Genomic DNA, 25,001 nt, shown 5'->3' with positions numbered 1-25,001 from the left:
GGTGCAGCACAGTGTAAACCATAAGGATATACTCCAATATAGAGATAGCGTGACAGGTGCAGCACAGTGTAAACCATAAGGTCAATACTCCAAGTGCCAACATGCTGTTAAGTGCATTGCAGTCCTGTGTTCTCAGCACACTTGCTTTATGAATATGGGACCTTAATGTTTAAACTATTACATCTTTTAAATATTCTTATCAGGGGGGTGCAAACAGCTCCAATAGTACAGTTACACAGTGAGTTTGGGGGTTTCTGCCTTGTGGCTTCAGGTCGAGACCCCAAGTGGCTTTAGTGTCGCATCAATCACTTTGTTTTCATTTACGTGGCAAGGGTGAATGGAAAATGTATAAGTCTTCCATATGCACAAAAATAAGTCATTGACAACTCAATCAAAACAGCAAAGGTCTGTAATATAGCACAATAAACACATTTATACTGTTCCTTAAAGAAATCTGAAATACTGATGGCACTGTGCAAATAAAGCAAGATATGGTCTTTAACTCATTCAGTGATGAAAATTCCAAAAGGGAAAAACAAGCAAAACATTAAAAACATACATATGAAAAAGTCGATTATAGCCTTTATGCATGTACTTATATAAAATATATCTATATATTTTAAAATACAAATACACAGTATTTCAAAAATATAACGCAATGATAATTACATAAAGGGAATACCGGTAGTAGGCTGTTCCACTTGCAGTGCGAGTCCATGTCGCATGGAGAGAGGAATCCACGTTGCTGAGGGTTCAGTACAGTGCGTCTCGGATTGGATCCCTTCTTTTCATTGTCATGTAGAGCTCTTTGCAGTGTTGACACAAGTAAACATAACCTGGGCGCACTCTCTTTATAGTTCCCCAACCAATACGAAGCATGCTTCTGGTGGCCCTCCAAAGGTCAAAAGTCAGCAGTTGACGTTACTTTTAAAGCAGGTGTAACTATACCTTTCTGGAGTTTAGTGGTCATTATTCGCCTGTGCATGAAAGTAGAATGCAGTACAAGTAAAACATGTGTTTATCCCAGTTGCTCATATCCATTTGCAATAGGACCTTGCTGTACATTGCAACTAAAGATAGTCAACAGGTAGCCTGTCCATAGTTGAGTGAATTAGTGAGGGTGACCAGACTTCAGAAACTAAAGCGTGGTGGTCTAGGACAGTAGTCTACCTGTACCTGAATTTGTTCATTTGAGAGTTATCGCAGTTTATGGTCACATCACTGCACTTCGGTCAAATTTCTACACAGAACCGTCACCCGATGTCTTTTTATTCTTTAAAAAAAAATGACAGAAAATAATGCTTTAAGCTTTTTATACCGTGAGGATTTAAAATCAAAACACATTTCTCAAAGATCAATAAGTAATCAAAACTGAATTTGCATATAAAACTAGAAGGTTGTCATATATGGCCAACAAACAACTTACCGATTTCAAATGGAACTTTACATGTCTGTAAAGTTCCATTCAGTCAAAGGAAGAGTGGTATTGAACGGCTGTTTAAAAAGAAATAAATAAATAAAGATTAGTGGCATTAACTAGAAGAAAAGCATCATCTAATTACATGGTTACTCGACCACGTCTGTCAACCTCAACAGTCACCTTGTTTTTTATTTTTATCACAATTGTGTTTTCACTCACTTCAGTGGCAGAGGACAGCTCGAAGTTCTGCTGGTGACTCCTTAACAGCACTTGTAGATCCTCAAGGCTCACGTCAACATTCTCCACGCTGTCGCTCATTTCTGTCCTGCAAAAGAAAACAGTTAGGCTCGGTAGACAAAATCAAAACCTTTTCTTTTTTTTCGGAAAAACAAAATAAACTTTATTTTAAACTGTATATTCAGCATGTTATATTCTGGGTACTGTGCAGCGTGGTGGCAGAAGTCTTCCAAACATGGCAGCTGTCTCTGTAGGACTTACGGCTGAACCACTGCCCACAGCATGGGGTTATGGTTAGGGTTAGGAGTAGGGTTCAGGCACTTTTTGGTTGACAGTACTAGGGTGTCGAACTCAGATCACTTTGGTGTGTAGTGCAGATAGGCAACGGGGTGTCCGATCTAATGTCCTAACCAGCGTGATATAGCCGAATACCTGGCTTATGGCAGGGAGAGTGTAGCGCACCCTGCAGGTCGGGGCTCACCTATCGAGCGCGGCTCTCTTTGTCCTCCTCTCCAAGCCCCCCGCGCCCCGTTCCTCCAGGACGGACTGCACCATGGAGACTGGCAGGACGGGCGGCTCGGCGCACACCTCGCAGGAGCCCAGCGACACCGCCTCCCCGCGCCCACGCAGCCTGGGGCTCACTGGCTCCTCCTTGATCAGCAGCAGGCACTCCCTGTGCGCCCACACACATCAAAACAAACAGCACGCTTTTAGCAAAAGAAGCCTTGTCCAACCTGCCTTTGAGATGTAAATCTATAAAGACAGCACAGGTTTAACGCAGTTCACCATGTCCCTAAATCAAAGTGCTGTTGCAAGCAAAGGACGCAAATATAATCAGCGCGATTAGTTTGGTTTAGTTTTGCAACTTTGTGACTGCAGGGCCAGCACAGGTACATCTTAAGAGTGCGAACGATAACATGAAGAGAGACCACCATATCCCTAATCGAAGTGCAATTGCAAGCAATAGACACCAGTGCCAATACTGCTTATTAGTTTAGCTCTGTGTGCTTGAAAGCTTGGCTGGCACTCCTGCTTAGTCTCTTCTCTCACCTGGATTCCTCCATTGGTGACGCCATGGCTATGGAACCTGGCTGTGGCATTTCAGTGACATCCAATATGATTGGTCCACCAGCCATTACAGCACTGTTTGAAGAGGAGGCAGTTTCTGCAGATGGCTGAAAGGAAAGTTGCGTCACACAGTCAGATAAGACATGCTTTTCAATGAAAAGAACCCCATTTCGATCAGAGGTAGTAATTCTGTTAAAGGAGAGTTAAATCTTTCTAACCCAGCCTGTATGAATGGATGCTAACTGCTGTGGCAATGCAGTTGGTATTTACCAGACTTCACACTTTAATATTGATAAAAACATCAATTGAACTAAACTTTAGTAGATCTCAATGCCACTAATAAATAGCACTTTGTGTATTTTTGCAGACTGAAATTCTCTAAAGATACAACCGTGGTACTCAAAATGTACTTAAAAGATCAACTGAATAGACCTCAAAGTAGGTTAAATAAAACTGTTAATGCTATTCATAAACTCAGACAATACAGTATAGAGTAGAAGCACTCTGCATAGACTTCTGGAATTTGTGCTATGACAAGAGTTATCTTGAATCTCATGCTGTCATGAGAGAGAGGATGTATTTATTTTAGGCAAAAACTAACGCTTCACATTGTGATGTCTGTTCCTTTCCGTCGCTACGCAAGTTTAAGTAGCTTGATGTTACTATGATGTCATCATGGAATACTTAAAATACCCTGTCTATAGTTTTACTGGATTCCCGCTGTGTGGAGAGATTGGGTTTTAGATTTTTGGAAACACTGATCTGCACACTCTTGGTAAGCCTCGCTCACAGAAGGGTTAGTCTTTAGTGTGAAATGTCAAAAATGTTCCCGCTGAATAGGACTTACAGACTGAAAGTATGAATCGTGAAGCGGCTCCATTGACAGAGGATGGCTAAACTTGGAGGTGGGTGGAGCAGCATTTCCATCATCCAGCATGAGAGGTCTGCAGAACAAGAGAGGGTTAAAGCTGGAGGGAGACTCTGCACATGCACAGTGCAGTCCTGCAGTCATTTTGTATACAGTCTTAATATAAGTAAATGTGTTGTGTGCAGTGTGTCTTTGATTGTATAAGACAGTGGTGCGCAAAGTGGGGGGCGCGGAGATTCAGTAAGGGGGTGCACCACTGGTATAAGACATGTCATTTTGTGTAGTTTGGGGTGAGATGCTCAAACTGTACAAAATGATTTCTGTTATAATAATCAGTGATTAAATTAAGGAGGGGTCAAAGAGAGCTGAAACTCAATTATCCTATAATATTAAGTTTGTGGAGGAGCATGCGATTATGCGTGTAAACTATACAGTTAAATGTCATTGTGTGGGATAATATTAACAACTGTTATTTAAATAAAACAGAGTGCAAGTAACAGACCACCACCTAATCTTCCCACATGGGCCACCCCTGGAGCAGTGGAATCCACTACCACATGTGAAGTCTTGGATAGCGTAAGTTTTGTAAGAGTAATGGCCTTGTGGGTTAGGCACTTGGCCCCCCCCCCCCCCAATGTTCTCCTACAGGACACATCACGATCCCCACAGCCACCACCACCACCACACTTGTGTTATGCTTTCCACCCCCACAAGCACCACCACAGTCATTTATTTAAATAAAGGACCTGGAGTTGAGCTGACAGGGCTCTTTCAATAGAATGAGATCTGCCCCGTTCAACTCTAAACAGAAACAGTCAGCAGGTCTGACTCAGCGCTTCTCTCAATTCACTCAGGGTGCACCGCCTGTGGAACCGGCTGTCAGGTGACTGATTCAAGCTGAGCCAGTGCATCAGCTAGGAATCCCGCCCTGTGTGTGTGTGTGTGCGTGCGTGTGTATGTGTGTGCAATGCAGTGTGCACTCACAGCTTTCTCTTGATTCCAACGCTGCTGTGCGAGTTCGATTGCATCTGGCTGAACAGGAACTGAATCAGCTGTAAACACAGATCCGAATGAATGAGGAGTTAGTCATTCAGCAGTGACTCAGCAAAAGAGGCACTGATTTACAGACTGAAAGAAAGGCAGTGCGAATTGATCAGAGCGTGGGTTGGGGTTGGAGTGGTGTGGGGGGGGGGGGGGGGGGGCTAGTTCCAATAATAGGAAAGGACCTCACTGTGTCATGTGACTAAGGTCTTTTTCTCTTACTGGATGCATGACAGTCATCAGATTCTCTATGGTTTAGTTAGTTACTCTGGGAGTTAGATATTTCAGCATCACTAAATTAAGGAAGCTGATGTTTTCTTACCTTGTTCATTACTTTCTGCTGCTGCGAGTGGTTCTGTCTTAAAGAGACAACTTCCCGCCAAAGGACTTCGTTTTGACTGTAATATTAACACATGTTTGTTATATATACACCTCACAACCTTTTTACTGCAGTACTTTGATCAAACAGCTGAGCCCTGGTCCAATGCTGCACGATAATAGTTCCAAACCTACATAGGAAAGTGAAGTTGCCAAGCAAGCTTCCTTTATTCATAGGACCAACTATGTTGTACAAGGTCCATTAACAGAGAAAGGCTACTGCCTACTGAGCTACTGATAGCCCATGTCTGCAAAGCCACCGTGAAGAGTTTACAGATATTTGCTTACAAACTGTTTGTCCTTCTTAACCCATTAAGTACCAAATACATTTTTCTTTGAAATCTGAACACTAGCTGTATTTATGGAATGTGACCAATCAAATCATGTGATACTTCATGATTTGATTGGTCAATTCATGATACAGTGTCAGACTTTATTTTTATAGTAAACAGACTGAACTGATGCTGTGTATTACTATTATTGAAAAAAAAAAAAAAACTCATGGAAAAACTGAAGTCATCAGCACAAATATGTGTGATTTCTCTTTTTTTGTAAGCAAGTGGCTAACATGGCAGGCACAGGGCTGAAGTTATATACGTGATATATCGAACCCCCGGCAGGTTTCAGGCCACCCAGTCAGAATTACAACAGAATACTAGGGACTTCAAACCCGTTCTTCCCTGTTTTCAAAAAGCGGGGCTTATCACAGGCTTGCACTGATGACTTCAGTGCCCCCTTCTCCCCTGGGTGTTGAGCTGTATCAGCTGGCTGTGGATACTGACTGTGTCATGTCCTGCATCTGGCACTCCATGTTCTCCTGCTGACTCCTCAGGACCTGCACCTCATACAGCAGCTTGCTCAGATCCTCCTGCCGGACCTTCGTCTCCTCGCTCTTCACTAGTGAAACCTGACACAGAACGCGACAGAGCAGAGAGTTAGGCAGGCCATCGCTTCCTACTGCTTCCCTTTAAGGAGTTCAATTGCAGGTCAGCGTACACGCCAGTGTCAGCAGTGAGGAGGGCCTCCATTCAATGTCCATAAGACTCTCACATCATGTGACCCTCTTATCACTCAGACTTATTGAACAGCACCGTAGATAAACAGATAGACAGGTACAGACAGACAGACAGACATAGAAAGATAAGTAGATACAGACAGACAGACTGACAAAGACAAATAGATAAGTAGACTGATAGATACAGACAGATAGATAGGCTGGTAGACAGACAGACAGACAGACAGGGACACACAGACAGACAAACAGAAAGACAGAGCTGCTCCTACCTTCCGCTTGATGTGCTCCAGGAGGTGCTCATGGCCTTGCAGGAAGTACAGATGCTGGAACTCGGTGTCATCCCTCTCTGGCTTCACCAGCCCGCTCTGCTCAATGTTCACCACCTTCCTGAACCCGTCTGCACAGAATCACAGGCACAGTGTGAGCGGAGCAGCAAGCACCGCAGAGAGAAGCAAGCACCAGCAAACAATGCTGTACCTGGAACCTCTCTTTAAAACCTATCCAGCATTTAGAAGTATTCAGTACATTACAGTTACCCTGCCTGACGATAATTTAATTGTACTTTACTGCTGAGAGAAAAGCAAGGAAATCCAGGCTATTCCACAGCCGACCGTGGATGGGAGCTTCCAGGGGGCGGCGCACAATTGGCCGAGCGTCGCCCGGGGGGAGGGAGGGTTAGGTCGGCCAGGGTGTCCTTGGCTCACCGCGCACCAGCGACCCCTGTAGTCTGGCCGGGCGCCTGCGGGCTTGCCTGTAAGCTGCCCAGAGCTGCGTTGTCCTCCAACGCTGTAGCTCTGAGGCGTCTGTGTGTAAAGAAGCGGGCGGCTGACGGCACACGCTTCGGAGGACAGCGTGTGTTCATCTTCGCCCCTCCTGAGTCAGCGCAGGGGTGGTAGCGGTGAGCTGAGCATAATAAAATAATTGGGCATTTCAAATTGGGGAGAAAATAATAAAAACTAATTGGCAATGACTAAATTTATAAAAAAAAAAAAAAAAAAAAAAAAAGAAAAGCAAGGAAATGAATATGTTGATTAAAAGGTAAAGAAGTGCCTACACAAAGTCAGACAGAAAGGTAACACAGAGCGTTTCTAAAATTGACCGCTCCTGTGCAGTATTCAAATGAAGGGTGCTAGCTTTGGGTTTGAACAACCAATCGAATGCAGTAAAGCATAGTTAAAGAACAGCACTATTATATGTAAATCATCTTTGTGAATGATTAAAATGCCCCTATCCAACGTATCCCCTGTGAACAATGCTACCTTAGAAATACACAGTTTAGTCAAATGAACTTTGTACTGCTAACAGCATCTATGAGACTCTATCCGGTTTGCTTTTGAATGGCTAACCTGCTTTTCTGCGTGTGTAACAGCATCTATGAGACTCTCTCTGGTTTGCTTTTGAATGGCTAACCTGCTGTTCTGCGTGTGTAACAGCATCTATGAGACTCTCTCCAGTTTGCTTTTGAATGGCTAACCTGCTGTTCTGCGTGTGTAACAGTAGTATGTCTTGGAAGACTTGCATAACACTTACACATGTTTAACTGCCGAATGAAGCTTGCCATGTTGTTGTGTTTGAAGTATTTTGGTAACACCTCCTTGGCAAATCTGCCCTGGTCAAAGACATGGAAGCTTGCACCAGTCTGGAAAACAAGTGACAAAAAACAATATCATTTTTTTTTATTGAAGGTGCAAGTCTATGCATAATACACACTCAATAAAATCTACTGTAATTTACAGGAAAGTTACTATCATTAGACAACTTACAACCAGTCATAAAATACATACAAAATATACAAATCAGAAAATACATGCATTGTGCAATTTCAAACCCTTGTTTTTGTTTTCTCAATCTCTAACCTTTCCCCAAATTAATATATGCAGTATATAGCAGATTAGAAACACAAGAACATACAAACTGATGGGAGACAGAAGAACTTTGTTTAAGAAACCAACAAGAACCTAGAACAGTTTTATAAATATCAAACTGTATTTATCATGTTCACAAAAAAAAATAACATTATTTAAAAAACTTTGTGAAAAGGGCCCTTCAACTCAAGTGTTTATTTAAAGGCCGTTTTGAACAATTAAAATAAAGTTTAGTATATCTGTCTATATGAATAGTCTAATGGTTTTCAAAGAGGTTATTACGAAATCAAAAAAAGAGCCAGCTTTCAATAAGGCCTAAACATAAGGTTTTATGAACTGGGCCTCAGAAGTTTTGTACTTACGGCACTCCAGCAAATGAGATGGTTTGTTTCAGGATCCTCCACCAGAGTCCAGAGTTTAGTGAGGAAGGCAGGGACATTGCTGGTGTACCCTCCATCCATGCCGAGTGAATTCGGAGACTCCTGCATTTTGCTAAGTAAACTAATAACAGCCAGCACGGGACAACTACATCTCTGTAACAGTACAAGGCTTATCCAACTCCAACTGACACGGACCCATGACTGAGCCAGATCAGCTGTGCTCGCACAATCCATAGTCAGCACAAAGCTGACCGCATCACCATACACGCGGAACAATGGGGTGAATAAAATAACAATATTGCGCATCACAATGCTGTGAATAATGCACACAGTCATGCCTAGCGTAATGCTGCAAAAAAAGAAGCACCGCTAACAGATGAAAAAACGTACAGCTGAACGAGCAGGTGATTGTTGAAACGCCATTTGTTCCATGAAATTCAATGACCTGAACTCAATCACATCTGGTTGGATACAGTACAGTAGCTGCATTCTGCATGATGATGGTGATGAATTGCTATTTCTGGCAGTCATGCAGCAGATGAAGATACATATTTAAAAATGGAATGAAACCACAGCTTCAATGAGTGATTTTAAAAAAAGAAACATGAAAATCAACTTCAACATTTTTAACTGATGTTTTCATAAAAATCAAACACAGCAAGGATGCGTTTCAAGGCATAGGAGCATGTGCTTGAAACTAAAGGAGTAACTGCAAATTATCAGAAAACAAAGTACACCCAATTAGGAGCTTGTGCGCCTGTTTGCATCATTATACAGTAAAGGACCTGTCATACAGTACGCGATGAAGCAGAATTAGGCTGTCCCTAAATCGTTCACCTCCCACTGGCTTCACTTTATCACAGTGCACCTCTATGGGTGCAGTTCTTTGACAGTCTTTAGCGTGTACCTCCGCAGCCCTGGACAGCAGGATATGAAGGCTTGCACCACCTCCTGCGAAACCACGCAGTAACAGTGGATCTCCTTCAGGGAGACGCAGCAGCTGGCTAGCTCAATCAGCGCCGAGTTCAGCTTCTCGGAGAACGTGGTCTGCAGAACCAGCCTTTCCAATGAAGCATGGTAGTTTTTTGCTACAAAATTGACTTCTTTCACCAGGTACATGTATGTGATTAGGTCCAAGCTCTTCATGGGGATTCCGGGCTGTAAAATCCATGTGATCTTCTTAGCGGGGAAAGTGTGATCTAGTATCATGTTAACAGATAGCGAAGGGTGCCTTTTGCACAGCACCACCCAAAACTGTCTGGAAATAGCAGGGATGTACCTGACCAGCCGCTCGCAGAAGAGCTCAAGCAATTGGAAAGGGGGTCTCTCTGGCTTCAGCAGTTCACTGAGCACTTTTTCCGACAAACTTGCATAGAACACCCCGAGAGTAGATAACTCTGGGCATACTGTCAATACCTGCTTAACTGTTTCTGCAGTTACGTTGCACCAGGGTATGGTTATTGATATACAGTTTCTGTAAATGTGGGCTTCTGGTGGCGATCAGCATAATAAGAGAATCATCTAGAGTGAAAGACATGTGGCGGAAGTCAACCTCCTTTAGAGACAGGCCACTCACTTCGTTCTGGCAGACATTTCTAAAGGTCTGCAGGACATCTTGTCCGGAGTAGCTCAAAGGGTTCTCTCCTGTGCAACTGACACAGAGGTTTCTCAGCCTGCTGTTTGCATCGGTCGCATGTTTTATAACCTTAATCGCGATGCCGCGATTGATCACCTCTGACTCTTTCAGAACTATCTTCAGGTGCTTGACTTTAGTCAGGAAGTGGCAGAATGTCTGTAAAGCATGTTCTTCTGTTCCAGACTCACAACTGTGAATTAGAATTTAAATGAAGTTAAAAAGTTTCCTTCTCGAAAACACCAGCATAAGACTTATATGCACAATCTTTCTATACCAAAATATTTGAAAGCTACTGTAGGACTGCAAGTTACAAAAAATAAGCATATGGCATAGAGTTCAAGTATTTTGTTTATCCTACATTAACAGATGACACATTTTCAGCAAGTATTCTCTGTGTACAAGCAGCTTTTGAAGTCTGAATATCTTTGTTGAGGAAACAGTATAATCATATATAATCATACACAGAAAGTGTGATTTTATTCTGTCATGTTGTGTGCATTTTTTCATCTAAACCTGCCCTCTAATCCCAACTGAGATAGTCATGTGGAGCTAGTTTCACAAAGCAGTTCCAGGTAGCAGTCTGCTAAATCCAATTCACTTCCATAAAAAAAAAATTACAATAATGATGAAAATAACCCATTTATACTTATAGACATACTGCTGAACAGATTTCTACAAAACTATACCTCTTTTTTTTTTTTTTACACAGATAAAAAATAAGATAGCTTGTTAGCTAGCTTGCAGCCTGCTGAGTGCTGGCAGTGCTTTGTGAAAATGGCCCATGGTCTTTAACTCCTTTTTCTCCAAACAGGGGTTCCATTGTATCGTTCATGAAATACTGTTGCATTACAGGATTGCGACATTGCACTGTTTAACCCACCTGACCTCTGTGTAATACCAGATAGATGGCTTCAGCCCATGCCTTGCACACTGAGGATGCAGAGTATCTGTCACATAGAGGTAAGTAGGAGAAGATCTTACCCCAACTTTCAAAGCTGTGAAACACACACAGTAACTCACACCCCAGTGCATTCCGGTACGTTTTACCTGTCTCGGATTACTTTTGTTTAAGAGAAGCAGGCACGGACTGTCTCAAACTGTCCCAGTGAACATGGTAACACTTGTTACAGAGATGACGCCAGGAAGCTTGGTACAGTAGTAACAAATTACTTTTTTTTTTTTTTGTAATGTAGAGGTATATTTTCCACTGTATTGTAATTTTAAAACATGTTCATCTTAATTTCCAGTCATTTCCACAGGGCACTTCTCTAAAACGAGAAGTGGAAAATCTGGACCGACTTAATACATTCATTAACGTAAAATTAAATACAAATCAATAAACAACAACAGTGTACTTTTTTTTTCAATTGAAAATGTATCTGATATAGTTGGAAACGTTTATACAAAAGGTGTAACAGTTTAAAATATAAAATATTTACCAGGTTACTTTTGCATAGATAAAGTTTCAGTCCATTTCATTAGCAGAGAACGTTACAAAAATAAGATTGGTCTTGCCCCCTTCAACGAACACACACCCTCTGAAGTCAGCTCGCTTGCTTCCTGGGGATCGGCCAATTGAAAACGCGGAGTCTTGTTAGCGTGGGCGTGTCTGTTACTGAGTGTGTACGTTTTGCAGCAGCTATTATTATTATTATTATTATTATTATTATTATTATTATAAAACGATGCGTGGTGATACACAACACCCTAAACAGCAAGCTGCTTGCTGTGACTCACAAAATGAACGCCCTGTTTTTAGGTAATATGATCCTGCACCTGTAACGCTGGAAATAGATGGGGAAAATATACCAAGTACTCAAGTACCTGAGTTAAACTTAAATCAGTCTGAACAAAGCACAATATGCACTATACTCTCAATAAATCAGCAATCATTTGCAACCACTGTCTGCACCCCTGAATAAGATTGCAGTTTATGATACCTGGCACTAGGGGGCGGTGTTGGGTAACTTTACATTTAAGAAATGTTGAGGGTCATGTGACCAACTATAATTTTACAGGAAGAGAGCAGATAACTTTTTAAAAACGGACTTATCGTTGTTCCTCAAAGTTTTCCTGTCGGCTAAAATATATTTGCCATTGATTTCTTTGGTCACTGCCTCAAACCGAGAGCTCCGTTCACTTTCTCAAGATGTCTTGTGAAGTCTGTACGACTTGAGACAATTTGGGGATATGTGCACTCCACAAGTCCGGATGCGCTTGTAGTGCATGTACTTATTACACAATTCAAAGAAAACTTTTTTCTTTTTTTTTTTTTTGGTAAGTTAAACATTTTTGGTTAAATTATTAGTTATTAATTCCCATCTCTGTTCAGCTTATATTGCGAAATTATATATATATATATATATATATATATATATATATATATATATATATATATATATATATATATATACACACACACACACACACCACACACACACACACACTTAGATTTCCATTGAGTTTCAGAAGTATTTCAATGTTAAAAACTTTTCTGTTAAAAGTTTTGCCACGAGTGTTTTTGAGGTTGTGGGATAAATATTTTAATGTAATGGCTTAGAACACTTTGCATGCCATTATTTTTAAATCGGTAACAAAAAAAAAAAAAACGAATCAGGGCATTCATATTATATTTATTAATTATTGCATTAATGTAACAAACCAACATCAGTAAGAATCACAGCAGAACTAATTCTGCTCCTGGTGAGTGGGTTTAAAACGAAACTATCCCTTATAAAAGTGTTCTGTAGCAAAGGGCATAGCAATGTGTAATAAAGCCTAGGTAAACTGTCGTGTGTGTGTGTGTGTCTGTGAGTCTGTGTGTGTTTGTGTGTCTCGGTGTGTGTTTGTGTCTGTGAGCCTGTGTGTGTATCTCGGTGTGTGTGTTATTTCAAGTTTTATGGCTGAAACTTTCAGCAGCTGTGTGTGTTTGTTTTGCTCTCATGGTGTCAAACTGGGACTGCGTTGGAAGTATGAACCAGCCTGGGTTCCATCACGCAAGCAGGGCTCGCCTGTTTCTTCTGAGAATAATGAAATTGCTCTTAGCTTCGAAACACTTTGAAACTCCTGATGGTTGCACGGGTGTGTCAGCGTAATAAAACTCAACCTGACTCCTCCCAGAGAGTCTTCATGAAGCTGGGCAAGAGCTATTTACACACGGACTCATTCCAATGATCTGACTCGTTCTCATTTCTTTCTTTCTGTTTTTAGAGATTTGAATTTGCAGTGGATCGTGCAGCTTTAAAGAAGCCTAAAGTTTGAGCACGGTTTGGACTTGAGCAACACGTAATGCACAAGAGGCAGACAGTATGGAGGTAGTGTACTACGCTTCCCTTTGTCTGTAGCAATGCACAGCAGTGGAAAACACAACCTGGTGACTGTGCAGCTTTGTTGCTTTTCAGCTTGGGGAGAATACAGTACTAATGTCTAAGGCCAGTGTTTTGCTTACTGTAGTGGGGGTGGCGGGTATTACAGATAGCTCAACAGTACAAGGTTCCTGTTTCATAATAAGCAATGCTAATACAAAACACATTGTAAAGAAGCTGAAGAAATGCAAGCATCGTCATTTTTAGCCGATGAGCGTTCCTCAGAACTGTGCTGGGTATTTGTACACAGTGTATATCTCAGACGGATTGATTTAAAGGACGAGGTATCATTATTTGCCACTGTTTAGATCTGTTCAGTCGGCACCAGTGTGTTTCAGACAGCCTGGCCCATATTGTCTTCTGGCTGGTGAGAATCGAATGCAGTGCGAAGTCACAGTATACCCCATGATCGGTCACACCCTGTACAACCAGCAGGGTTGTTGTGTAATTCAACTTTAAATTATGATTACAGTATTAATTCACATGCGTGGTCCAGAGATGTAACAGAAAGACCAACCAAGGATAGCTAATTATACAGTCTCAGTGTCTGAAATTAAAAAAACAATCCTATTATTTCTTTCTATTATTAGTATTTTACTAGTGGAGTTATCTTTCCTGTACTACCAGAGCAGGCATCACTTCTAAGTGGAGTTCTCTCTTCTAGTCCGGTACACAGGTCTGCAGTGCTGAAACAGTTAACATTGTTTAGGCTTCTCCTGTAAATCCCGAGGGACCTGAGGTGTTTCATTGCAAGTTCCAGGTTTCATGGAGAGGGTGTGAACCATTCCAGAGATACTGCAAGCAGGGTCGGGTCAATTATCTTTTTTCAATTCCAATTCCTTTTTAAAATATGTCTTTCAAAGGAATTGCTTTGAAGTACTTGGAATTGGAATTGCTTGCAAGAGCTGTTAAACAAGTAGCATGATGATGAGTACAATCGACGACCATGCCAAAAAACAAAAGACAAAAAAAACAAAATAAACCACTATTTGCTTCAATGTTTATGCTAAAAGATGTGCAAACTTTCATAAGTACAGGTGCATCCTTATGTGTAGGTACTGGGTTGACTGGGCAGACAGTGAAGGGAATTGGGATTTGTAAGGAATGATGGCAACTGTGCTGAATGTGGTTTTTGTTTGTGTTTTTTCTTTTAGAAACTGACCTCAAGCTGTGGATCCGGGGGGTGGGCTGGTAGTGCGTTTCTCTTCCTTCAGTCGAACCTCCAACAGGTAGATCTTCCAGCCTTGTACAAAGACCCGGAACAGAAAATCAACGTTTTCAAAGCTCTTAAGCTAACACTATCAGGTATGTAGCCCAGTATGTCTTGGGTAGGGCTGTGGCTGGTGACTAACCCGCTAGGTTTTGAAATGACACCTTTAGAGACCTGTGGCTCTGTATCTGAGAACTGATTATTGTAAGGAGCTTGAGGTCGCCCTGCAAGGTGAAGTTAACGGTAACTAGCTTTAGCCACTGCTTCAGCCACAGTGTGTTTGCCGTTGTGTCTCCCTCTACTTTAGATTCCGCGGGTGGCCTGGATGGATATGAAATTCTGAAAGTACATGACACTGAATCAGCCCTGATAATCCAGATCAAGTTCTCTGACGAGATACACTGCACAGCGTTTCTCGAGAGCTACACCAGCGGAGGGCTCAAGCAGTTTTTGGGTCAGCACCTGAAGGCTGTGCTCCCCGTCACAGAGGAACTGGAGTTTGATACTAAACTCAAAGCTGGCAGCAAAACACTGGACGATTTTCTCAAAGATCGAGATCGCTGTCTGCTCTGCATCAAGGAGGCCCAGGTGAGAAGAGTCTTTTACAATATTGTAGTTTAACAGCTATAGGGATAGCAGGGGAGGGGAGGGGCATCAGTGATACACACAAACACACTGCACTGTGAAGAGGGCACTGAGATTACTTTGGGAGTATTCCCCTAGTTGACTAGTGACTCAGCACATGTGGCTACAAATATCAAAACAAACACAATTCTGTTACAATGACTGTAAACCATGCTATCAAAGAAATGCAAACCGGGGGGGTCCCTGAGTGGCTTACTTGGTGGTGCGCAGGGTGACTCATACAGCGCAGGTTCGCGTCCTGGCTGTGTGAAGAAGGCTGGTCATTGCTCTGGTGCACCTGTGGGTTAGTGAAATAAAACCGGCAGTAAATGTTTCTCCTCATCGCTCTACAGCGAACCCTGCTGGCCAGGTGCCCAGTGAGCTCAGAGCGGACACCTGCGGGGCTAGCCTTTGTCCTCCAGACGTTGGAAGCTCACTGACTTCCGCTGTCGAGTTCCTGGGTGAAAAAGGAAGCTGGCTTGGTTGTGGGATCGGAAGACGACCACTGAACCCAAACTGGGAGAAAATCAGGGGGGAAAAATTATAATTGGACATACATAATTTAAACAGAAATGCAAACCGCACCCTTGTGTTTCAGAAGTAACAGACGTTTTAGCTGGACGGCAGCACAGTTTAAAGGTGTATTTCAGTAAATTTGAGAGGAGCTGGTGATTGTGGAAAGGTCATTCTTTGAGTGCAGGTTTTTTCGCTCTTTGATTAATACTAAATAATGAAATGCATAATGAGCCAGGGTTTGCCTGCCCTTTGTGTTTGCAGCCTGATCGGCTGAGGGATGATGAAGTAGCCCAGCTGGAGACGACTCTCCAGAGTTTGATGCTGAATAACAGGCATCCCTCTGAAGCCGTGCACAACGGCTCCTCCTCCTCATCCTCCGAGCCTCTGTCCCCGGCATTACCCCTGAACTCCAGGGAAGAAGGCTCTCTGCTCCCGAGCCACAGTTTCAAGTTCCAAGGAAGAGTTTACGGTAGGGGAACTTACATGAACAGAAATAAAGGAGTGGCCAAAGGATGTAATCAATGAAATATGACCTTACACTACTGGAAGAAGGCAGCTATATTATATACACTCAAATAGAAAATGTAAAAATGTATTATACTAATGATTTTTGTAGAAGATGAACTAATGAATTTGACTTTCTGTATAAACATTCAATTTAAAAAAAAAAAAAAATTATTGAAAACAACATACAATTTCAAAGATGAGCTTTCAACTGTACTGCCACCTGTGTGCTATTTCCTAAACCTTTAACAACAAACGCAGTACCACATTTGTATCAGTTTCACTACATTTCACTAAATTAAAGTGAACAAACCGTTCTTTCAGATGACAGACGGCTGACCTCCTCGGATCATCAGAAGTTTGCCTTTGTAATCGGCAAGCAGTGGAAGAAGGTGGGCCGCTCTCTGCAGAAAGGATGCAGAGCCCTGAAAGACCCTGCCATCGATAACCTGGCCTATGAGTTTGACAGGGACGGCCTCTATGAGCAGGCCTACCAGATGCTCAGCAAGTTCCGCCAGTCCGAGGGGAAGAAAGCCAAGCTGAGCAGGCTGATTAGCGCCTTGGAGGAGAACGGGCTGATGGGAATCGCAGAGCAGATGCTGGATATCCAGCCCGCAGAGAGGCAGTGAGCCAAGTGCAGGACGAACCCCCTCCTCTTAACTCCGTTTTTTTTTCCGGAACTTTGAATGAAAACCGTTGTTTTTTCAGTTTTCGGAAAAACTTATTTCAAGAAGTAATAGGTCCCAAACATAACAGAGGGCGCTAAAAGTAATATATATATATATATATATATATATATATATATATATATATAGCAGGGTTTTACATCAGCTAAATAAAATCCTGTGCAGAAAGCACGCTGCTCCTGCGCTTCCAACACCATTCGAGCTGCTAATAATAATAGCTCACAGACTCTGAGCTGAATCTGACTGCAAAGATTTCAAAGGTGCAGCTCAGAGCACCTCATTATTGCAGACTCCGAGAAAGAATCTGTGTTAGGAGTGATATTCCAATTTACAACTGGTGATCATGTATTCACCGCCAGACACTGCTTGCTGCGTTAGTACTATTTTTAAATTAGACAGGCAGGTGTTTAGTTCTTGTACAAGTATGCATGATTGTTTTTTATTATTCTTTTATGGGAAAGGCTAATGTAATCTGTAATCGCAGTGTAATAATTGAATTAGCCGGCACACCCTTGGCTTGGAACCTTAAATTAAAGCACAATTACAGCCAGTAATGGCACTGCAGATCAATATTAGGAACGGCAGCGTCTGTCAGCACGGCACTGCGATGAAGATGAGCCCCTGCTTTAGTGTCAACAGCTTCCACAGAGGCAAGGGAGTTCTCTTTCCAGGGAATGCAGCCCTGCTGTAGAACATGCAGACACGGGTTATGCAGTTTTTCTGTTCAGTGCTTCAAAGACTGACGTTGTCTTCAGGCTTAAGCTCTAATCGTGAATCTATTTTCATAAAGCTCTGGGTGGTTATCCAGCTTCCTCCATCCATGCTTTCTCACTCGACAGTGGGATGAAGGCAGCTCATTCACCTGCATTAGAAAACAGTAGCAAAGCTTCTGCCCTGTCTGCCCTTAGCACTAACCTGTTTCCACAGCTCGAATGAAATCTGTTTTTTCGTACAGTCTGACAATAAATGTCAGTTGCTGTTGTTTTGTTTTGTTTTTTTAAACACGTGCATCTATGCATCGTCGAGTGTGCTTTTGTATTGTTTTTGTATCGTGATTCATGTGTGTGGGGTGTTGCTTATTATAACAGAAATTCCCACAATCAGAGACAGCCTCAGCGTATTAATTTATTAAATATGTTGCACTTACTGTATATAGCGCCTTTCTAGACCAGATCCCCTCAAAGCAATGAACACATTTTAGCAGGGCAAGCATGACTAAAAATGAGGAGTTTAACCCTTTCAGTCCTGAACTCCTTTATTGAGTTTACACGAGAACAGGACAAACATTTTTTTACATATATTTAGTTAAAAGGGACTTTTAGGATTCTAAACGGTGTTAAGTGAAGGAGGGACCCTGAGGTCCTGCAGGACTGAAAGTGTTAACATTATTAACCCATTAAGTGACGTTGTCCTCGTTTGAGGACAGGCTCTATAATTTTTGACTGTTACTTAAATTTTCTCTTTCCTATATGGTTATGATAACTTACTCTTATGTTGTTAACGGCAAAAGTGGAGTCTAAATGTAACGTATCAAATTCCATGCAGCTTGTGTTGTGATGTTTTCAAAGGAAAATGAGTGTGGTTCATGGGTTGAAGAAACATGTTAGTTTAACCCTGTAAGTGCTGTTGGTTTCTCCAGCAGTGTTGTAGTCTGGTGTGTGTGACAAGGCTTTGGAACTCGTTTATTTGTGGATGTCGGCATTCATAGCAGCAGCATTCTTTTTTTTTCAGCAGTGGATTATTTAAAAGTTTTTTATAAGACATAATACTGATGATGGGCAAAAAACAAATACAGGCGGATCTTAAATGGTACCTTCTCAAAGTCAATCTTTTTTTTTTTTTCCACTTGTGGTTTGTTTCAGGAAATCTGACCTATTTTCAGAGTTACCAGAGGAAGCTGTTTTGGTAAACATCTCAACTGTTTTTTTTTTTATTTTTTTATTATTATTCTTTTTTTTTGTTTAATCCTTTCATGTGCGAAATATTGAAAATAGCTGACAGAAAAAGTAGTTTTGGACACATAATACATATATTTTTCATTGGAAATGTTTTCAATTTTTTTGGGAGGAAAAATGGCATCCTCATATGAGATCGTCATGCATTTGCGTCTCCCGTAAGTCCCCATATAAAGACTAGAAGAGAGGTTTCCGTATTTGGTTTGTGAGTCAATGCTGTTGTCTTGATGTTTTCTAGTTTGTAATTGCTTTTCTTGATGCATTCCAATGACTTGTATCTTCCACTGTGTTCAATACCCACCTCTCTATAAGGGTGTCGCTCACAGGCAGGAGCTTCCTTCTCAAAATCATTTTCAGGTTCAGGTGGTTCACATCTTGTCTTGTGTTGAAAATATTACCCAGTCTCAATCTACATAGTGTACAAATAATTAGTGAAAGCAGTTCTCTGGCTAGCTCACTTGGTAGAGCATCGGACTCTGATGCCAAGGATAATTGGTTTAAATCCAACTTGAGGCACAGGTGTTACTCTCTTGTTTAGAAAAATAATTGTTTAATTTGCCTTATAGACCTGTAAGGTTTAGCTTTAAATCCAGTTCAAGTCACACAATAAACCCAGCTGAAAATCACCACTTATCCCCAGGTCCATGTCACAAAATGTAATAATGTGTAATAATATGCCAGCTTTACTCTTGGTGCAATGTGACAATTCAGTGAAATGCTGTGCTGGTCTTCCATGGGGGACTGGGTTCAAATCTAGCAAACCCAGTGGTTTGAGAGTAATAAAAATATATACAAAAGAATAAATTAAAAGTTATAGCCCAGCAAATATCAAGCGTTGCCAAAAACAATATTTTTAGCTTGCAGCAAAAACTTTTTTTTATTATTAAGATTTATTTCAATACCACCGTAAATCTCTTTCAATAGAAATTATTGCCCAACTAGGTACCTACTACACAGTATAATATCAGGCCAACAGTTGAAGTACAGTTTCATAGCAGTACCAGCAGAGGGCGCTGTTGAAGCTTTGTTTCATATAGTTCTATTGACCACAACGCGTAGGGTCACCTGTGTTTATTGCAGGGTACCCACCTGTGTCTCTTCTAATCCAGGCCAAGCCTGGATTCCACTCACAGGGTGGAAAACGCATGTATTTTATTTTTATAATTTTTTTGTTATTCGAGAAAATGTAAAATATCTCCAAAATACATCATAATCAGCTGTTTATTAATGATGATGCTATCAGCTATCGTTCAGCGTTTATATTAAATTAACATAAAATAGAACGCACGGTGGGGTGTTAGAAAGGTTTTGTTAAACCTTATTAGATGACTTACATATATGACAATAGTACTGCTTCTGAAGCCCCAGGGACGAGGCTGACTGTATAGAATAATACATGGGTGGATTGTCGTGATCCCTTTAAAGGGGTTCTGGTCAGCACATACAGGCGTGTGTTCATTCAATTATAATGGGTGACATGATATAAATACCACCACCGTTTGAGGGATGGAAGTAAGAAGTGTGTGGAGTAGTGGTTAGGGCTCTAGACTCTTGACCAGAGGGTTGTGGGTTCAATCCCAGGTGGGGGACACTGCTGCTGTACCCTTGAGCAAAGTACTTTACCTAGATTGCTCCAGTAAAAAAAAAAAAAAAAAAAACAACCCCAACTGTATAAATGGGTAATTGTATGTAAAAAAAAAAATAATGTGATATCTGTATAATGTGAAATGTTGTAACAATTGTAAGTCGTCTTGGATAAGGACGTCTGCTAAGAAATAAATAATAATAATATTTTTATGGACTGTTAAATATGTTGGTTTTCACATCCTTGGTACACAGAAAGTCATTGCTCAATTATCTGAAAAGCAGCAGTGCTTAAACCTGTTAATTAAAGAGACACCCAGATGGACCCCCCCTCCCCCCTCCCCCTTCCCCCCCTCCCCCCACACCCCCACACCCCCGGTCGTCAGCTGATATGGAAACCAGTTGCTGCTGATCACACATTAACCCAATCTACAGGAGTTGCCAAGAAAATGATTAGAAGTCTGAAAAGCAATCTTGGGGAGACCACAGATACAGACAAACATTCTCTTTATTGAGCATCACATGAATTTTTCCATTGTAAGAGAAAGACCGGCAGTGTCTAGAATATATAGCAAAAAAACCACTTATTGGTAAAAGAAAGCTTAAAAAGGTACGGCTCTCATCAGCCACTGGGTTTCATTTGTTGTATTTTTATTGTTTCATTTTTATTTTTTTATTATTATTATTTTTATTTTATTTTACAGCGGTGATTGATAGTAACGTAAGCAATTTATTATTATTATTATTATTATTATTTATTTTTATTTTCTTTTAAGTGAAAAGATCAAAGTTATAATCAAAGTAGAAAGGACAAAGAATGAAGTCATGAAAACTGTGGTTTTAATTGTAAACACTACATTCGATTGGTTTTGCAGCACAAACATCCCACATGAGAGAAACACCATTCACTAAAAGAGAGATAAGCAGCACAAAAAAGCATTCACTGAAGAGAGAGAGAGAGAGAGAGAGAGAGAGGGGGGGGGAGACAGACAGAGAGAGAGTGTGAGAAAGAGAGAGAGAGTATTTATCAGAGTAAAGTCTAAAAGAGAAGCATCTTGTTTTTAATCTACTGGCCAGTGGGGGCTGTGCTTTTCTATACCGACCTGGAGGGGTGAACAAGTCGATTTGGATTACAAGTTGAAACTAAGAGAAAGCGCATGAACCATGTTAACTGTACAGCCAGACTGCCTGTGATCCACAGTGCTCTGAAAACAGACTCCAGTGCAGTAAAGATGCTTGCAAATGCAGGGCAATCAGGCAGGAAAGGATCCAGTGCAGTCTATTTACATCAATATCGGTCACTATGAACGGTATAACGCCCCTTAGAGCCGTTGCAAAAAAAATGCAATAAAACATTTTTTAAAAAAGGGGGGAAAATCTGTAGTAGCTACAAAGCACAAGAAATAGTCATTTTTCAAAGTATTACTGTTATTATTATTATTATTATCGTTATTTTTTACCTTCTACTTGGCTAGAACCTGACCTAAAGTGTAATAAGGAAACACACAGCCACCATCCTGTGCTCACAACATTACATTTACAATTTTAAGGACGGCTGTGATTTCTGAATCTTTTTATTCTTTATTTTTTTGTACAAAGGCCAAAAGGTCATGCTAGCAGCATGGGAACAGAAACAAGAGTCAATTTACCAGCCCGCAGAGAGGGGAGGGGAGGGGAGGGGAGGGGGGGGGGGGGGGTACAAAGTTCATGACATGATTTCAGTTCTTCTTTACAATAACCTAGTGTTCTACTTCTACCCCAAGCCCGCCAAAGGGGAGGTTGGCACCAATATGACATAATTCAGATTTAATTGGCTAATATGCCGTTAGCGTGGTGTGCAGTGAAGGAAACCCCTTGTGAGAAACATCCAGCCCCATTACTGTGGACAACTTGGGAGGATTCACATTCCACACCAGTGAAGAAAAAGAAAAATTACAAAATTTTTTTTACAAATGGAGCAAGAGCTGATATTGTGCTGTCCTGCGTGTCCTCAGAAATATTTCTAAACTATCAAAGAGCTGAACAGAACTAAAAAAAGTACTGAAAACCCTGCCCTGTATTTGTATTGAGAATTGTATTGTTCTTAATGGAAATTCAGAGGCAAAAACGCCTCAAGCCAGCCCCCTTTTTCACAATAAATATCAATATAAATAATACAAATAGTAATAATAATAATAATAAATAAAAAAAAAATAAAAAAAAAATAATGACTTGTAATATTATTGTAATTTCTGTAAGAAAAAGGGGTTGTTCCATTGAGATCAGTAAAGACAGTGAGAAGGGGCTGGGTGGAGAATGAGATGTCTCTCGCTTCCTTGGAGCAGCGGGACTGGGTTTTGAATAGATCCGTTCTATCGCCAGCTCTTTGAGACAAACTAAAAAGTTGTTATTTTTTTGTCACACCTATATATATATATATATATATATATATATATATATATATATATATAAATCTATATTACGCCTTTATTTACCAACTTGCATTTTTAATAACCGTTACCAAATGAGTTTGTGTGCAGGGCGCTCAGTATAAGCCACAGCCTCTGAGATTGTTGGCAATGATGATATCGGTGACAGCGTCGAACACCACCTGGATGTTATTTGTATCCGTGGCGCAGGTCAGGTGACAGTAGATTTCCTTGTTGGGCGAGCGGTTCTTGCTCTCGAACTGTGCTTGAATGTAGGCAGCTGCGTCCTCGTAGACGTTGGGTCCTGGCGAGCAAGGAGAGGAGAACCAATAAAAGGGGGGTTGAAAAAAGAGGATTCATTGCAAAGCATCCCAATACCTAGATTAACGAGCAAGCAGCTTCAACTTGCATTCTCATATTTTGTCTCCTAACTTGTCTGCGGTAAGGTGCTTTAATCTGAGCTGAGGAGCTGCTCTTCAGTTCTAGTTGCCTATCATATATGTCGAGATCAGTGTCTCTATAGACGTTAGAGCCAGCACCACCTTCGGATCTGCCTTATATGTCTAAATCAGTGTCTCTATAGACAGGTTTCCTTCATTGTTGTAAGCAATACCTTAGCTGTGCACGAGATGCTGTTGGCATTTCCTATTATAAATGATGTGGCCTACATTACATACGTCAATGGCAGGCAAGTGGAAGAGAAGAGCAGCCCTCATCAAAGTACTTTAACACAACAAAAACTCAGAAACAACCTGACAGTGTTGTGGAAACAGTCAAAAGCCATCAGAAGCTGTCCTTCGGTATGCTTTGTTGAGTTGTCAACAACTAAAAGAGATGGTTATTGTGCTGTCTAAAGTAACAATCATACCAAAGCCATCCGTTTAATTTTTTCTCAATGCAATAACACAGTGCAAATGAATGGGCTCAAGGAACCCTACAGTCCCTAACATAGGAACGCATGTCCTTGTAATTCTGCCAATCCGAACACATTGCTTTTACAAACTAAACAGCAGGAGAAAATGCTGGATGCAAAATGGGACACACAAGCTGTAGGAGTGCAGAGAAAATATTGAAAAGTGAAAGCAGCTTGCGGGGAGGGGGAGGGTCCTCCTATCTCTCTGAGCACATGAGGGTGGGAGCGGCCACTCTAGGTGTTTGTTTTACTGCAGCTGACTGGATGCTTCAGCCCGCCAGCATATCTGACTTCCATGTTAACTGCTTGCATAAGAGCCCAGATTCCATCTGTTCCTTCCCCGGCAGATGATGCCTGGTCCCTGCAACCTGTTGCTGCTGGAGCCCTTCCCGGAGGACACTGGTTCCTCCCTGCGTGGAGGAGCAGGCAGTAAGCTAGCAACGCATTCTGGCAAGGATCCTCGCAAAAAAATGTCTGCTTTGTGTGCACGCACTGGTTTGCGTGTTGCAGTGAAGACGGCAAGCACAGAACAAGCGATTAAATCAATCCATAACACTTTTTTTCAACCATTTTTCAAAAATGTTATTCTCGTTTTTTCAAAAGCACTGTTTAAAAAAAAAAAAAAAAAACCTTTCGTTAAAATAAAAACTTCACGATACGATACGTGTATTTACCTGCCAGGCTACACTAAAAAACAAAATAAAATAAAATAAATCATTGGTATGTACCAAAATTCTGCACCATAATTGTTTTACAAAAAAAGGGTTATGCTTTATTTGATTTGGAAACTACACTATGTAGCATTCATAACACCTTCATATAGGCTACATAACACTGCATAACCACGTACGTGATCTTTTAGAATCACATCGAAAAAACTGACAAGCATATCAAATGGTGCTATAATATTTAATAGTTTCCAATAGTAATCCGGTGTTCATGGCTACCAGTCACACAAATGCACTTAAAACACTAGATTTTCAATTCCAGCTGGTCTGTAAGAAGTGCTATAAGAACACTAATATGCATGTTCTGTGGGGGTTTCAAATGACTTTTGAAGTACATTATACAGTATTATGTAGCCTCTATGGAGGTGTTATGAATAAATGCTACAGGGTGTCCAATTCAAGTGTCACCACAACAAGGTCTATTTTACTAAAGCCATAAAGCCATAACAAGGTGGGTGTCCAGCCGCCCACTGTTGGTGTGAATTTCAGACAGCCTGTCTTCTCTCTTCAGGGATTCCGGATGATCTAATAGAATTGTGGTGATGTATCAATCTGAACTTCCGAGCGTTCTGCCACCCAGCAGAGAGACCCAGCCACCCG

At 41.2% G+C, this 25,001-nt stretch overlaps 4 protein-coding genes across 5 annotated transcripts in view; 1 reads left to right on the top strand and 3 right to left on the bottom strand.

The window, feature by feature from the left end:
- Nucleotides 1-1,426: 1,426 nt before the first annotated feature.
- LOC117424303 (heat shock factor protein 4-like) lies at nucleotides 1,427-8,880 on the bottom strand. The gene is made up of 11 exons (XM_034040528.3): nucleotides 8,255-8,880; nucleotides 7,558-7,666; nucleotides 6,297-6,424; nucleotides 5,795-5,919; nucleotides 4,957-5,032; nucleotides 4,578-4,645; nucleotides 3,573-3,669; nucleotides 2,708-2,832; nucleotides 2,139-2,330; nucleotides 1,640-1,745; nucleotides 1,427-1,494 (listed from the first exon to the last, which is right to left on the bottom strand). The coding sequence occupies exons 1-11, from the start codon at nucleotides 8,606-8,608 to the stop codon at nucleotides 1,444-1,446; spliced, it is 1,431 nt and encodes a 476-aa protein (XP_033896419.2). The 5' UTR covers nucleotides 8,609-8,880; the 3' UTR covers nucleotides 1,427-1,443.
- A 151-nt stretch (nucleotides 8,881-9,031) lies between these two features.
- On the bottom strand, nucleotides 9,032-11,624 carry LOC117424488 (F-box/LRR-repeat protein 8-like). The gene is given in 3 exon segments (XM_058992832.1): nucleotides 9,032-9,716; nucleotides 9,718-10,098; nucleotides 11,348-11,624. Coding segments are annotated over 2 exon segments (666 nt in total). The 5' UTR covers nucleotides 9,810-10,098; nucleotides 11,348-11,624; the 3' UTR covers nucleotides 9,032-9,142.
- tradd (tnfrsf1a-associated via death domain) lies at nucleotides 10,800-20,557 on the top strand. Of its 2 annotated transcripts, none has more exons than XM_058992830.1 (6): nucleotides 10,800-10,868; nucleotides 13,119-13,222; nucleotides 14,428-14,578; nucleotides 14,791-15,071; nucleotides 15,885-16,092; nucleotides 16,452-20,557. In XM_058992830.1, exons 2-6 carry the CDS (start codon nucleotides 13,217-13,219, stop codon nucleotides 16,754-16,756), a joined length of 951 nt encoding a protein of 316 aa, XP_058848813.1. In that variant the 5' UTR covers nucleotides 10,800-10,868; nucleotides 13,119-13,216; the 3' UTR covers nucleotides 16,757-20,557. The 2 variants fall into 2 exon arrangements, with proteins under 2 accessions (XP_058848813.1, XP_033896372.2); XM_034040481.3 differs by lacking the exon at nucleotides 10,800-10,868 and adding an exon at nucleotides 11,895-12,185.
- A 285-nt stretch (nucleotides 20,558-20,842) lies between these two features.
- gnao1a (guanine nucleotide binding protein (G protein), alpha activating activity polypeptide O, a) overlaps nucleotides 20,843-25,001 on the bottom strand; it is a 79,332-nt gene continuing 75,173 nt past the window's right edge. Inside the window, exon 8 of the mRNA XM_034040198.3 lies at nucleotides 20,843-23,064. Within this exon, the coding sequence (XP_033896089.1) occupies nucleotides 22,877-23,064 (188 nt within the window). The 3' untranslated portion in view covers nucleotides 20,843-22,876. The remainder of the gene's footprint in view (nucleotides 23,065-25,001) is intronic.

Source organism: Acipenser ruthenus, chromosome 19 (assembly GCF_902713425.1).
Source record: "Acipenser ruthenus chromosome 19, fAciRut3.2 maternal haplotype, whole genome shotgun sequence".
Classification (NCBI taxonomy): domain Eukaryota; kingdom Metazoa; phylum Chordata; class Actinopteri; order Acipenseriformes; family Acipenseridae; genus Acipenser; species Acipenser ruthenus.
Note: the sequence above shows the minus strand (reverse complement) of the source record. Positions and strands in the feature narration are given on the sequence as shown.

Bases quoted from the DNA above. Each gene is read 5' to 3' on its own strand.
- LOC117424303 (XM_034040528.3), bottom strand. From the start codon at position 8,608: ATGACTGTGTGCATTATTCACAGCATTGTGATGCGCAATATTGTTATT. The intron at 4,646-4,956 runs GTAAGAAAACAT...CTGTGTTTACAG, and splicing joins AGCAGAAAGTAATGAACAAG to CTGATTCAGTTCCTGTTCAG. The intron at 1,495-1,639 runs GTGAGTGAAAAC...CTTTTTAAACAG, and splicing joins AGCTGTCCTCTGCCACTGAA to CCGTTCAATACCACTCTTCC.
- tradd (XM_058992830.1), top strand. The intron at 15,072-15,884 runs GTGAGAAGAGTC...TTGTGTTTGCAG, and splicing joins TCTGCATCAAGGAGGCCCAG to CCTGATCGGCTGAGGGATGA. The intron at 16,093-16,451 runs GTAGGGGAACTT...CCGTTCTTTCAG, and splicing joins GTTCCAAGGAAGAGTTTACG to ATGACAGACGGCTGACCTCC.